This window comes from Gekko japonicus, unplaced genomic scaffold (genome assembly GCF_001447785.1).
Source record: "Gekko japonicus isolate JY-2015 unplaced genomic scaffold, Gekko_japonicus_V1.1 scaffold4886, whole genome shotgun sequence".
Taxonomy (NCBI): Eukaryota; Metazoa; Chordata; class Lepidosauria; order Squamata; family Gekkonidae; genus Gekko; species Gekko japonicus.
Window position 1 is genome coordinate 31,460 of NW_015160366.1, and position 14,998 is coordinate 46,457.

The 14,998-nt window shown below is 53.5% G+C and overlaps 1 protein-coding gene across 1 annotated transcript in view; it reads left to right on the forward strand.

Moving 5' to 3' along the window:
* The window catches only part of LOC107115829 (probable carboxypeptidase X1), a gene marked incomplete at its 5' end in the record, with an annotated part of 27,603 nt that extends 14,351 nt beyond the window's left edge, over window positions 1–13,252 (forward strand). Inside the window, 7 exon segments of the mRNA XM_015417591.1 lie at window positions 2,804–3,000; window positions 3,867–4,046; window positions 5,287–5,584; window positions 7,265–7,404; window positions 8,952–9,054; window positions 12,791–12,808; window positions 12,811–13,252. Coding sequence (XP_015273077.1) covers window positions 2,804–3,000; window positions 3,867–4,046; window positions 5,287–5,584; window positions 7,265–7,404; window positions 8,952–9,054; window positions 12,791–12,808; window positions 12,811–13,046 — 1,172 coding nt within the window.
* Between the last annotated feature and the right edge of the window lie 1,746 nt (window positions 13,253–14,998).

Here is a 14,998-nt window from a genome sequence, read left to right on the forward strand (position 1 = left end):
AGGCAGGCAATCAAGCCACTTCTCTGAACGTCCTCCGTGCCCCACTAAGAGTCGCTAGAGGTCGCCATGACTTCCAGGCATGGACACACACACACACACAAATTCAAAAATACCGCAATAAAAGAATTTCTGGGCACTTGATGAAATTGATGAGCAGTAAAAGGAAGCACCTCTTCACCCAAAGAGTGAAGAACACATGGAATTCACTGCCACAGGAGGTGGCGGCGGCTACAAGATTGGGCAGTTCACGAGGGGACTGGATAAGCATATGGAGCAGAGGTCCATCGGTGGCTTTTAGCCACAAGGTATAGAGGGAACACTCTGTCTGGGGCAGTGATGCTCTGTGTTCTTGGTGCTTGGGGGACAACAGCGGGAGGGCTTCTGGAGTTCTGGCCCTGCTGGTGGACCTCCTGATGGCCCCTGGGCTTTGGCCACTGTGTGACACAGAGTGTTGGACTGGATAGGCCATTGGCCTGAACCAACATGGCTTTGGTGCTTGGGGGCCCACAGTGGGAGGACTTCTGGAGTTCTGGCCCCACTGGTGGACCTCCTGATGGCCCCTGGGTTTTGGCTACTGTGTGAGACAGAGCATTGGACTGAATGGGCCATTGGCCTGATCCAGCATAGCTTCTCTTATGTTCTTATGTCTGGGGCAGTGATGCTCTGTATTCTAGGTGCTTGGGGGGGCACAGTGGGAGGGCCTCTGGAGGTCTTGGCCTGCTGGTGGATCTCCTGATGGCCCCTGGGTTTTGGCCACTGTGTGACACAGAGCGTTGGACGGCATGGGCCATTGGCCTGATCCAGCATGGCTTCTCAAGTTCTTATGAAATAATGCCAACCTTCAGTTGAGGTCTGGGGTCCTCCCAGAATTTCACCCTATATCCAGACTACAGAGATCAGTCCCCCTGGGCGAAATGGCAGTGTTGGAGAACGGACTCTATGGCATTATACCTCGCTGAGATCCCTCCCCTTCCCAAACCCCACCCTCCTCAGGCTCCTCCCCTAAATCTCCAGGGATTTCACAACCTGGGGTTGGCAACCCTAAATAGAACAGATCAAATAGAACAGATCAAATAGAACAAATATTAGGTGCGGCTCCTTGGTCAAATGCCTGGTGGAAGAGCTCCGTCTTGCAGGCCCTGGGGAACTGTAAAAGATCCCGCAGGGCCCTAGCGTCTTCCGGGAGCTCATTCTACCAGCGCGGAGCCACCACTGAGAAGGCCCTGGCCCTGGTCGTAGCTAAATCCAAACAAAACAGACCTCCCAGTAATCACACAGCCAAGGAAACAAAACAAAACTGGGGCCAATATAGAACCAATAATACACTCTAAAACATGAGTAGTATGCTGAATACAATTGCTTTATACTAGATAGTTACTATAAAGTATACAAAATTTCCCCAAATATTTACAACAATAAGAATACAATAGAATGTCAGTGGCTGCCAACAGCCTCAAGATAACAGTGGAATTCCTAAACAGTTACTGTTGGCAGTCAAAAAAGTATAAGGCTTAATGAGCTAAAAGCTACTGGAGCTTGACGAAGCAGCCGGCTTACACTTGGTTTCGTCTAGTGACTTCCTCATAAGCAGCTTAACTGATGTTGTATATAAGTTTTCTTAATATGTGTATTTTCCTGGTTTTTAAGATACTTCTCTAGAGTTGCTACCTTTAATATAGGGACTAGCCCTTATTTCCTTGGACCATATCTCCTATGGGACCTGTCCTTGATACTCATGTTTTAGAGTGTATTATTGGTTCTATATTGGCCCCAGTTTTGTATTGTTTCCTTGGCCTGGTCGTAGCTAGCCTGGCATCTTTGGGACTCGGGAGGGCCAGACGGTTTTCAGACCCTGAACCCAATGCTCTCTAGGGAACATGTGGGGACAGGCGGTCCCTCAGGTATGTAGGCCCCTGACCATAAAGGGCTTTAAAGCTGAGATTTTACTTTGGCCTGTTGTGGCCAACAACTTCTTTCTACCTTGGAAGGCGGGGGGAAATCTCGCATCTGGGGGTGTCAGTTTCAATAGGAGTAATCCTCACCCCAGTCTCAACTGGAGACCTGCAAGGTAGCCAACCTCCAGGTCGGGGCCGGAGAACTCTCAGAATTCCCACTGATATCCTGACTACAGAGGTCAGTGCCCCTGGTGAAAATGGCTGCTTTGGAGGGTGGACTCTATGGCATTATGGCCCATGGTGGTCCCTCCAAACCCCGCCCTCTAGAGACTCCACCCCCAAATCTCCAGGAATTCCCCACCCCAAAGTTGGCATCCCCAGGCTTTGCACAATTGCAATTTAACTCTTAAAACAATGCAGGGATATCCAGTCACGAATCTCTCAGCATCTCATGTATTTCAGCCTTCCAAAGTAATGCACGGTCGGTCCTACTTGTTTCAGGGATTTTCAAAGTGACTACTTCAAAAATAAGTGAGGGCATCTGAGCATATGCAAAGTTCGTTTCCTTCACAGCCTGAAAGAAGTAGGATGCATCTGGGAGGACCCCTCTCCGGTGCCTCTCCCTTTTCAGGGATTAAGCCCAGCCTGTTTGGGGTTTGGGGGGTGCCAACAGAACGTTCCCTCTAAGCTGAGTTAGTGTGAGCCAGCTCACGGTTCTTTAGCCTCCGGCTCACACATTTTTGCCTTCGCTCAGGAAGGAGGGCTCCAGAGCAAACTGATTTATGCAGTAGCCAAATGGCTCGCTCACAACCTTAATGCCGGTAGCTCACAAAGTAGAATTTTTGCTCACAAGACTCCACAGCTTAGAGGGAAAGCCGCCCTGACGCTCTCTCATTGGCCACCTGCAGGGGAGCCCGAGTTCCGCTACGTGGCCGGGATGCACGGGAACGAGGCGCTGGGCCGGGAGCTGCTGCTCAACCTGATGGAGTACCTGTGCCAGGAGTTCCGACGGGGCGACCCCCGTGTCGTCCGGCTCGTGACCGAGACCCGCATCCACCTACTGCCCTCCATGAACCCAGATGGCTACGAGACGGCCTACAAGCTGGTGGGTGGCGTGGGGGCACCAGAGGTTCCGTGGAAGGGGGCTGGCTGCCGCTCAGTGGCAGAACCTCTGCTCAGAGAGCCAGCTTGGTGTCGTGGTGAAGAGCGCGGACTCTAATCTGGGAGAACCGGGTTTGATTCCCCACTCCTCTTCCACATGCAGCTGCTGGTGTGACTTTGGGTCAGTCACAAGTTCTCTCAGAGCTGTTCTCTCAAGAGCGTTCCTCTAAAGAGCTCTCTCAGCCCCGCCTACCTCCCAGGGTGTCTGTTGTGGGGAGGGGAAGGGAAAGGAGCTTGTGAGACGCTCTGAGACTCCTTTGGGTAGTGAAGGGTGGGATATAAATCCAATCTCTTCTCTTCTTCTTCTACCTCACAGGGTGTCTGTTGTGGGGAGGGGAAGGGAAAGGAGATTGTAAGCCGCTCTGAGACTCCTTTGGGTAGTGAAGGGCGGGGTATAAATCCAATCTCTTCTCTTCTTCTTCTTCTACCTCACAGGGTGTCTGTTGTGGGGAGGGGAAGGGAAAGGAGATTGTAAGCCGCTCTGAGACTCCTTTGGGTAGTGAAGGGCGGGGTATAAATCCAATCTCTTCTCTTCTTCTTCTTCTACCTCACAGGGTGTCTGTTGTGGGGAGGGGAAGGGAAAGGAGTTTGTAAGCCGCTCTGAGAGTCCTTTGGGTAGTGAAGGGCGGGGCATAAATCCAATCTCCTCCTCCTCCTTCCTCTCTCTTTCTCTCAGCCCGACCTACCTCATAGGGTTGTTGTTGACATATTGGGATAAAACAAGGGGGAGTTGTGTACACTGCCATGAGATCCAGGGAAGAAGGTGTGAGGTAAAAGACAAAATGGATTTTCTTTTGTCCCCCCCGGCAGGGCTCGGAGCTGTCCGGCTGGGCCATGGGCCGGTGGACTTACGAAGGCTTCGACCTCAACCACAACTTTGCGGACCTCAACACGGCCCTGTGGGATGCGGAGGACAACGAGCTGGTGCCCCACAAGTTCCCCAACCATTACATCCCCATTCCGGAGTACTACACCTTCCCCAATGCGACAGTAGGCGTCTTTACCGCCACGCGGGGTCAGACTCGGGTGGGGGAGCCCGGGGAGGGCCAGGGACCCCCCTGGGGTACAACGCCAAAGATTCCGCCCTCCAAAGCAGCCATTTTCTCCAGGGGGACTGATCTCTGTAGTCTGGAGATGGGCTGTAATTCCAGGGGACCCCCAGGCCCCCCTGGAGGCTGACATCCCTATCCACAACCCACAAGCCCCCGCTCACTCCTGCCACAACTGTATTATTATTTATTGATTATTTATGAATTGCCCAACCCCTGCTTCTGCAGGGCTCTGGGCAACGTACAACCACAAATAAAACAAGATAACATCAGTTAGAACATCAGTAAAGGGAAATGGTTTCCCTTCCGCAAAAGCCAGTCGAGTCCGACTCTAGGGTTGCGGTGCTCATCTCCGTTTCCAAGCCGAAGAGCCGGTGCTGTCCGAAAACGTTTCTGTGGCCATGTGGCCGGCATGACTAGATGCTGAGGTGCACAGAACGCTGTTACCTTCCCACCGAAGCAGTACCTATTTATCTATTTGCAGTTTCTTGCTTTCGAACTGCTAGGTTGGCAGGAGCTGGGACCGGAGACGGGAGGTCTGTCATGCGGCACCCGGGTCTTGAACTGCTGAGTTACAGACCTTCCAGCCTGCAGTTCAGCGTCTTAACCACTTGAGCCACCGCAGCTCAGTTAAAATATTAGTAGAACATTAAAGACAATCCGATGGCGAATACCCAATCCCCATTCCAACTCCCCCTGCTGGCTACTTCATGGATGGGGGGGGGGAAGAGGGCAAAATCAGGGGTCATTTAATAGATAAAGAGGTGCAGGAGCTCATTAGCATAACTTATTTGCATATGCCACACCCCTTGATATCACCGGAAGTGTGTCAGAAGGCAACACCCACTGCAACTTACCTGGCTGCTTCTTGCTCTGACTGAGGGCTGCTGGGAGCAGGGGGTGGGGCTAGTTGCATGTGCCCGCCCCCTTGGCTCTTTACTGCCGGGGCACCGCTCCTGTGCGCTCCTGCAGGAAATGACCCCTGGGCAAAATAGATGTAAACAACAGAGAACAGAGACCCAGAAAAGATACTGGCCCACCACACACACCCCATGTTGCAGTCCCATCTAGGAGGGGGTGATGAAGCCCCAGGTATTCGCCAAGACACAGTGGGGGGGTCCCACGGCCCTGCCCCGGTTCTCCGAACCCCAGTTGCCTCTCTTCCGTCCCCCCACTTGTAGGTCGCCCCCGAAACCCGGGCTGTCATCAGCTGGATGCAACGCTACCCTTTCGTGCTCAGCGCCAACTTGCACGGGGGCGAGCTGGTGGTGACGTACCCCTTCGACATGACCCGCACGTACTGGAAGGCCCAGGAGCTGACCCCCACGGCCGACGACGCCGTCTTCCGCTGGCTGGCCACCGTCTACGCCACCTCCAACCTGGTCATGCTGGAGGATGACCGGCGGCTCTGCCATTACGACGACTTCATGCGGGAGGGGAACATCATCAACGGCGCCAACTGGCACACCGTGGCCGGAAGTAGGTGGACGGTGGGGTGGGGCAAGCGGTCGGCCTGGAAATCCTTACAGGGATTAATGGGGCTGTTCTTATTGGGGAGGTTGGAGAGATGGTGTGGCGTGGTGGGCAGAGCGGCCAACTAGGGCTCTGGGCGACCCAAGATCGAAACCGGGGCAGCCTCCGAATGCAGCTGCCGGTGTGACCGTGGGTCTGTCCCAAGTTCTCTCGGAGCTGTTCTCTCAGGAGCAGTCCTCGAAAGAGCTCTCTCAGCCCCATCGACCTCACAGGGTGTCTGTTGTGGGGCGGGGAAGGGAAAGGAGACTGTAAGCCGCTCTGAGACTTTGAGTGAAGGGTGGGGTATAAATCCAGTCTCCTCCTCCCCCCTTGTGCATCTACATGGGGTTGGAGCACCTTCCGGCCTCCTTTCTCAGGCCGCTGTTCCATGCAGGCAAGCACCTTCGCAGGAAATTGTCCAGCACAATAACCAGCACGCAGAATCCGTGTTGATTCCTGCAACGTTTTTAAAAATCTGCACAGCAGAATCGGCGTTGCTGTCAGATGGCCACCTAGCCTCTGTTTGAAAAACTCCCAAGGAGTCATGAAGTTGCGAAATTCTCTACCGGTGGCTGTTGCCATGGCCGCAAGTGTGGATGGCTTTAAAAAGGGAGCCTCCATATTCAGGGGCAGTGCTAGGAGGCAACGTCAAGGGAAGACCTCAGCCTCTGTGCCCTGCTTGATTGGCTACTGCGGGAAACAGGACGCTGGACTAGATGGACCACTGCTCTGATCCAGCAGGGCTGTTCTGATTTTTTTAAAGGAGTCCATTGTGAAGACTGTAAAAATGCAACATTGTACCTAGATCAGAATTAAAGGTAAAGGTTTCCCTTGCTCGAAAGCCAGTCGAATCCGACTCTAGGGTTGCGGTGCTCATCTCCGTTTCCAAGCCAAAGAGCCAGCGCTGTCCGAAGACGTCTCCGTGGTCATCGGGCTGGCATGACTAAACGTTGAGGCGCATGAATGCTGTTACCTTCCCACCGAAGTGGTACCTATTTATCTACTTGCAGTTTCTCGCTTTCAAACTGCTAGGTTGGCAGGAGCTGGGGCCAGAGATGGGAGCTCACTCCGTCACGTGGCACACTCGGGTCTCAAACTGCCGAACGACAGACCTTCCGGTCTGCAGTTCAGCGTCTTAACCTCTGTGGCCCTCAGATCAGAATTAGTAAAGGTAAAGGTTCCCTTGCTCGAAAGCCAGTCGAATCCGACTCTAGGGTTGCGGTGCTCATCTCCGTTTCAAAGCCGAAGAGCCAGCGCTGTCCGAAGACGTTTCCGTGGTCATGTGGCCGGCATGACTGAACACGGAACGCTGTTCCCTTCCCACCGAAGTGGTACCTATTTATCTACTGCAATTTCTTGCTTTCGAACTGCTAGGTTGGCAGGAGAGATCAGAATTACCAGGACTTTAATCAGAATCTTTGTAGCGTATTAAACCAAGGTCACTGTGTGCAGTTACGGTGCATCCCCTCTTTCCCAAGAGTATTTCCGAAATGCATAAAGAAGTAAGCATTCCTTAAAATAAGGAACACGTGGCCAGCTTTCTTGGGATCAGCAGAGGGGGGGTGACCCGGGAGGGGCTCTCGAGGGCTGCCGTTCATGGCGTTAGTGCCCCCTCCTGGCCAACTCGGGTCTTGCATCTCTCTGCAGGCATGAATGACTTCAGCTACCTTCACACCAACTGCTTCGAGGTCACCATCGAGTTGTCCTGCGACAAATTCCCGCATGAGTCGGAGCTGCCCCAAGAGTGGGAGAACAACAAGGAATCCTTGCTGGTCTACATGGAACAGGTCCGAGGGGGCTCTGCCGACGATGCGACCGGGGAGGGCAGGATTGGAGCACTGAAGGATGCATTTCTTCCACAGAATCTCTCCCGTTTTCGATCATAACTAAATAACATCCAGCCCATTTGGTGTTGTGGTTAAGTGCGCGGACTCTAATCTGGGAGAACTGTGTTTGATTCCCCACTCCTCCTCCACTTGCAGCTGCTGGATGACCTTGGGCAAGCCATAGTTCTCTCAGAGCTGTTCTTGGAAAAGAGCCCCACCTTCCTCTCACAGGGTGTCTGTTGTGGGGAGGGGGAAGAGAAAGGAGTTTGTAAGTCGCTCTGAGATTCCTTTGGGTACGGGGTATAAATCCAATCTCCTCCTCTCCTCTTTTGGCCATCGTGGGACCAGGTTCAATGCTGTGCCACTCCTGAACTGGCCGGACCAATGCTGAATAGTTGGCAAGGCTGCTGAGCCCAGATTCTGCCCTGGTTTTTGTTGTTGTTGTTCAGTCGCAAAGTCGAGTCCAACTCTTCGCGACCCCATGGACCAGATCACGCCAGGCCCTCCTGTCTTCCGCCGTCCTCCGGAGTTGGCTCAATTTCATGTTTGTTGCATCTATGACACTGTCTGACCATCTCATCCTTTACCGTCCCCGTCTTCTTTGACCTTCAATCTTTCCCAGCATCAGGGTCTTCTCCAGTGAGTGCTCCCTTCTCATTGGGTGGCCAAAGTATTTGAGCTTCAGTTCATCCCAGCTGGGTGTTTCCCCCGTTCTTCATATGTGGCGATAGACTCTTAAGGGCAATAGCGGCACGGTTATCAGTGTTGTGGCGCAGATCTGTCCTTCCTCTGGCTGAACTGTAAACACGGCAAGGGTAGCTTTTGAAGTTGACTAGTGTGGCGTATCTCCATTGGTCCCTCAAGGTCAGTATTGTCTACTCAGACTGGCAGCAGCTCTCCGGCATTTCCCACTAGAGGTCTTTCATGTCACCTTTTTAACTGGAGAGGCCAGGGATTGAACCTGGAACCTGCTGCATGCCAAGCAGATGTTCTACCGCTGAGCCATAGCCCCTCTTTACAGCTCTCCAGGGCCTCAGGCTGAATTCTTCCACAGCACCTTCTACCTGGTCCCTTTTTTAACTGGAGAGGCCGGGGATTGAACCTGGGACCTGCTGCATGCCAAGCAGATGCTCAGCCACTGAGCCAGGCAATGAGAAGCGTTGAACGGAGGGGAGAAACAGAGGAATTGGGTAGTGGATGATGCTTTATTTGAGTTCTTTGCGATGCCCTGGGTGCACATCTCTTTCAGTGTGTTGTGCTGTCTCTTTCAAGAGAGCCACTAACTGTGCCTGTTTTTTTCCAAGTGGGTGAGTGATTTGGCTACTGCATGAGTTAGCTTGCTCTGGAGCCCTCCTTCCTGAGCTGAGACAAAAATGTGTGAGCTGGAGGCTAAAAAACTGTGAGCTAGCTCACAATAACTCAGCCTAGAGGGAACACTGGTGCACATCTTTCAGTGTGTTGTGCGGTCTCTTTCAAGAGAGCCACTAACTGTGCCTGTTTTTTTCCAGGTCCGCAGGGGCATTAAGGGCATTGTCCGAGACAAAGACACAGAACAAGGAATCGCAGATGCCATCATTTCTGTGGATGGCATCAATCATGACATCCGGACAGGTATAGCAACTCTTGAGGGCAACTGACCAGTGCTCATCGGCATACTCTCCAGGCAGCCAGTGTGGCATAGTGCCTAAACCAGTGGTGGCGAAGCTATGGCACTCAGAGCCCTCTCTGTGGGCACATGTGCCATCGCCCCAGCCAGGCCCAGACCATCATGAAAGTGTCGAATTCTCTGCCAAATAATTTTAAGTCAATGAAAGCATTTGGGATTGCGTTCCTTACTTTGTTTGGATCCTCTTAAGTTAATGTGTGAGTAGCTTTTTTTAAAAAGTAAAACCTCAGTATTCAGGTTAAATTGCCGTGTTGGCACTTTGCGATAAATAAGTGGGTTTTGGGAAGCAGTTTGGGCACGCGGTCTCTAAAAGGTTCGCCATCACTGGCCTAAACTGTCCAGCTTGGATCTGGGAGACCCAGGTTCGAATCCCTCACTCTGCCCTGCGCCTAACTGGGTGACCCTGGGCAAATCACAGTCTCTCAGCCTATGCTACCTGCAGGGATAAAAGGGGAAGAGTCATGTACGGCACTGTTTGTTCCTCGGAGGAAGACTGGGATGAAAATGCCTACATCACTCTGCCCTTCGCCTAACTGGGTGACCCTGGGCAAATCACAGTCTCTCAGCAGGGATAAAAGGGGAAGAACCATGTATGGCACTGTTTGTTCCCCGGAGGAAGACTGGGATGAAAATGCCTACATACCAATGAGCTCTGGCCTGAGGATGTCATGACGGCCATAGGAATAAACAGCTTGAAAAGGGGATTCAGGTACCGTAGATTCATGGAGGAGAAGTCTATCTGTGGCTACTGGCCATGGTGGCTGAGGGGAACCTCCACATTCAGAGGCACAAATTCTGTGAATCCCAAAGCCACGAGGTAACATCCAGGGAAGGACTCGGCCTCTCTGCTCCGCTGTTGGCCCTCCAGAGGAACTGGTTGGCCACTGTGGGAGACAGGAGGCTGGACCAGATCGACCCTCCCTGGTCTGATCCAGCAGGGCTCTTCTGATGTTCCTATCAGGGGAAGGCCTCGGCCTCTCTGCCCTGTTGTTGGCCCTCCAGAGGAACTGGTTGGCTACCGTGTGAGACCGGATGCTGGACTGGATGGACCTTCGCTGGTCTGATCCAGCAGGGCTCTTCTGAGGTTGTTAACAGGGGAAGGCCTCAGCCTCTCTGCCCTCTTGTTGGCCCTGCAGAGGAACTGGCTGGCCCCTGTGTGAGACGGGATGCTGGACTGGATGGCCCCTCCCTGGTCTGATCCAGCAGGGCTCTTCTTACATCCTTAAATTCAGCTCCTGAGCCACATTTGGGTTAATGGCACGTTTGAGTCAGAAAATGGCAACAGGCATGCGGTTGCACAACCCCCACTCGTAGCTATGGGACTTCCTAGTGAGAAAGAATTCTGTTTTTATTCATGGATTGCAGGGTCCAACCCACTATCTGAATTAGGGTTGCCAGCCTCCAGGTGGTGGCTGGAGATCTCCTGGGATTACAACTGATCCCCAGGCGACAGAGGTCAGTTCCCCTGGAGAAAATGGTCACTTTCGAAGGTGGATTCTACGGCATTCTAAGAAGAGAAGAGATTGGGTTTATACCCCGCCCTCCACTCGGAGTCTCAGAGAGGCTTACAAACTCCTTCCCCTTTCCCTCCCCACAACAGATACCCTGTGAGGTAGGCGGGGCTGAGAGAGCTCTCCCGAGAACTACCCTTGAGAGAACCGAGAACTTGTGACTGACCCAAGGTCACACCAGCAGCCGCATGGGGAGGAGCGGGGAATCGAACCCGGTTCTCCCAGATTAGAGTCCGCGCACTTAACCACGACACCAAAACTGGCTCTACCCCATTGAAGCCCCTCCCCAAACTCCTCCCTCTACCCAGGCTCCAACCCACCCACCCCCCAAATCTCCAGGTATTTCCCAACGCAGAACCCAAAGCAGGGTTGCCAGGTCCCCCTGGGTCACTGGCAGGGGATGGGGGGTTCAGGGTTGCCAGATCCAGGTGGGGGAACTCCTGGAGATTTGGGGGTGGAGCCTGCGAAGGAACCTCAGCTTGGGATACTGCCGTAGAGTCCACCCTCCAAAGCATTATTTTATTTATTATTTGTATTTACATCCAATGCTCCCTCTAAGCCATGGAGTCTCGTGAGCAGAAATTCTACTTTGTGAGCTCCTGGCATTACAGTTGTGAGCAAGCGATTTGGCTGCTGCATAAATGAGTCTGCTCTGGAGCCCTCCTTCCTGAGGAGATTAAAATGTGTGAGTCGGAGGCTAAATAACTGTGAGCTAGCTCACACTGACTCAGCTTAGAGGGAACACTGTTTACATCCCGGGCTCAGGGCGGGTGACATCATTTGTAATAAATACAGTCAGCATTTAAAATTTAAAACAACACAAAACATTAAAATTAGTAGTTAACAGCTAAAACAAAGCTTCGGCCGGCTAGAAAGGGTTCTGGCCAGTGTTCCCTCTAAGCTGAGTAAGTGTGAGCTAGCTCACAGTTTTTTAGCCTCCGACTCACACATTTTAATCTCGGCTCAGGAAGGAGGGCTCCAGAGCAGACTCATTTATGCAGCAGCCAAATCGCTCGCTCACAACTGTAATGCCAGGAGCTCACAAAGTAGAATTTCTGCTCACGAGACTCCACGGCTTAGAGGGAGCATTGGATGTAAATACAAATAATAAATAAAATAATGCTTTGGAGGGTGGACTCTACGGCAGTATCCCAAGCTGAGGTTCCTTCGCAGGCTCCACCCCCAAATCTCCAGGAGTTCCCCCACCTGGATCTGGCAACCCTGACCCCCCCATCCCCTGCCAGTGACCCAGGGGGACCTGGCAACCCTGCTTTGGGTTCTGCGTTGGGAAATACCTGGAGATTTGGGGGGTGGGGGTGGAGCCTGGGTAGAGGGAGGAGTTTGGGGAGGGGCTTCAATGGGGTAGAGCCAGTTTTGGTGTCGTGGTTAAGTGCGCGGACTCTAATCTGGGAGAACCGGGTTCGATTCCCCGCTCCTCCCCATGCGGCTGCTGGTGTGACCTTGGGTCAGTCACAAGTTCTCGGTTCTCTCAAGGGTAGTTCTCGGGAGAGCTCTCTCAGCCCCGCCTACCTCACAGGGTATCTGTTGTGGGGAGGGAAAGGGGAAGGAGTTTGTAAGCCTCTCTGAGACTCCGAGTGGAGGGCGGGGTATAAACCCAATCTCTTCTCTTCTTAGAATGCCGTAGAATCCACCTTCGAAAGTGACCATTTTCTCCAGGGGAACTGACCTCTGTCGCCTGGGGATCAGTTGTAATCCCAGGAGATCTCCAGCCACCACCTGGAGGCTGGCAACCCTAATTCAGATAGTGGGTTGGACCCTGCAGTCCATGAATAAAAACAGAACTCTTTCTCACTAGGAAGTCCCATTGCTATGAGTGGGGGTTGTGCAACCGCATGCCTGTTGCCATTTTCTGACTCAAACGCGCCATTAACCCAAATGTGGCTCAGGAGCTGAATTTAAGGATGTAAGAAGAGCCCTGCTGGATCAGACCAGGGAGGGGCCATCCAGTCCAGCATCCCGTCTCACACAGGGGCCAGCCAGTTCCTCTGCAGGGCCAACAAGAGTTTTTTTTAAAAAAAGGAACTGATCTCTGCAGTCTGGGGATGAGTTGTCGTCCCAGGGGATCCCCAGGCCCCACCTGAAGGCTGGCGTCCCTAGCCTGAAGACGTTTCACACCGCTGAACTCTCTTTTTCCTTGCCTCCCCGGCAGCTTTCGACGGGGACTACTGGCGAACCCCGGCGAGTACGACGTCACGGCGGCGGCCGAGGGCTATCACTCCGTCACCCGGAGCTGCCGCGTCTCCTACGAGGACAACCCCACCATCTGCGACTTCCGCCTGACCAAGACCCCCAAGCAGCGGCTGAGGGAGATCCTGGCCAAGGGGGGAAAGATCCCCAAGGACCTTGCCCTGCGCCTCCGTCTGCTGCGGCTGCGTAAACTGCGGTCCCAGCGGAGGGCCCAGTGAGGGGGGGGCGTTTCCACAGATTTCGACGATCCTGGCAACCCCTCGACCCCCCCGCCCCACGCCGTCTCTCTTAAGCCTCTTCCTTCCTCACGCGAGACTTTACGGTTCCATGTCAGGGGTCCCCCGCCTTTGGGACTCTGACACGGTGAGAGGAGCGCAGGCACAAAATGGCTGCCACCGGAGGCGGAGCTAGCCACAAAATGGCCGCCCCGGCTTACCTTCAGTCACAGAGTGACGATCTTTGTGCCGTGGTGGCAGCTGCTGCCAAAGCAACGTTTTTTTAAAAAATCTGTGCAGCCGATCATATCTCCTGTGGCCAATCAGAAGCTTTAGGGGGCAAAGCCCCACCCGGCCCCACCCACGTTCTAAAAATAATTGGTGGGTGTCAGGAAAGGTTTCGGTGGGTGCTGCAGGTACCGCATTGGAGACCCCTGTTCTAGGTATCGGGTGGGCGTTCTCAGCCCTTAACATCCGTGTTACTTAAGGGAGAAAAAAGTACATATATAATTTCTAGTTGAGGGGGAAATACATCAGGTCCTAATAAACCCACAACACAATCAAGGGCTGAAGAGCCCTTAAAGGTCCAGTGCTGCCATCTTCAGCCACCCCACGACACTAAGATTGGTGCTCGTGGCTTCCAACAGGTATGTGGGGTCCCATGCCTGCAGGCAGGTTTCCGTACCATTGATTCTGAAAACTGGATTTTGTGTGCACCTCCCTCTAGCTCTTTGGGGCTGTGGTCAGAGCCGGTTTGGTGTAGTGGTTAGGAGCACGGACTCTAATCTGGGAGAACCGGGCTCGATTCCCCACTCCTCCACGTGCAGCCGGCTGGGTGACCTTGGGTCAGTCCCAAGTTCTCTCAGAGCTGTTCTCTCACGAGCAGTCCTCGAGAGAGCTCTCTCAGCCCCACCCGCCTCACAGGGTGTCTGTTGTGGGGAGAGGAAGGGAAAGGAGATTGTAAGACGCTCTGAGACTAAACAGTGAAGGGCGGGGTAGATCTCCAGTCTCTTCTTCTCGCTTCTCTGTGCTCGCTCTCCTGTCTGCCTTCGTGGCTCGCTTTCCATTTCTGAGAAATACGGAGCCGGAACCGTTGGCAGACATTTCCTCCATCCCAAGAAGAGGTGGGACGGAGCTGAATGCTACAACACATCTGTGTTCGTCTCAGAGGTGGTGGGCCACCAATTCCAAAAGCGGCGACGTCCGGGAACGAGGCAAGAGGCAGGCTGTGCCTTTGGAATGAGCATGTTATACAACATCACTTTATACATCACCTAGCATTACTTTCTTGTAGGGTTGCCAACTCTGGCCGGGAAGATTCCTGGAGATTGCTGGGCACAGCCTGTGGAGGGGGGATTTGGGGAGGGGCTTCCACCTAGAATCCAAGGCATTCCATAGAGTCTTCCCCCCTGAAGGCGCCATTTTCTCCCGTGGGGCTGCCGTCTATAGCCTGTAAATAAGTTTCCATTCCGGGAGATCTCCGGGCCGCGCCTGGAGGTTAGCAACCCTGCATCCTTGAGCCCGAGGGCCAGGAAAGGGGGCTGTGGGACTAAGAGACGCAACTCTCCTGTGCCAACAGGCCAGCCCTGGCTGGAACGCACACACGGCAAGCAGTCATGATGTGGGGTGGGCATCATGCCCCGACTGTAGGGGCAATCCCCCCCCCCCGGAGCCGCTCTAAGACAAATGCTGGCATTGAAGCGCCCTTGCTAGCCAAGGGGCCGTTCAGACGGAAAGAGATCAAATAAACTTTTTGCTATTTAACCTTCCGCACTCTGCCTGGGCTGCAGTCATGTTTTCCCATAAAGACTACGCATTTCAAACAAGTAAGGCCGGGCTGCCAAAGAGGAGTCGTGTGGCTCAGTGGTACAGCCTCCGTTTGGCATGCCGAAGGTCCCCGGTTCAATCCCCGGAAGCTCAAGCTAAAAAGGACCAGGCAGGAGGTGATGTGAAAG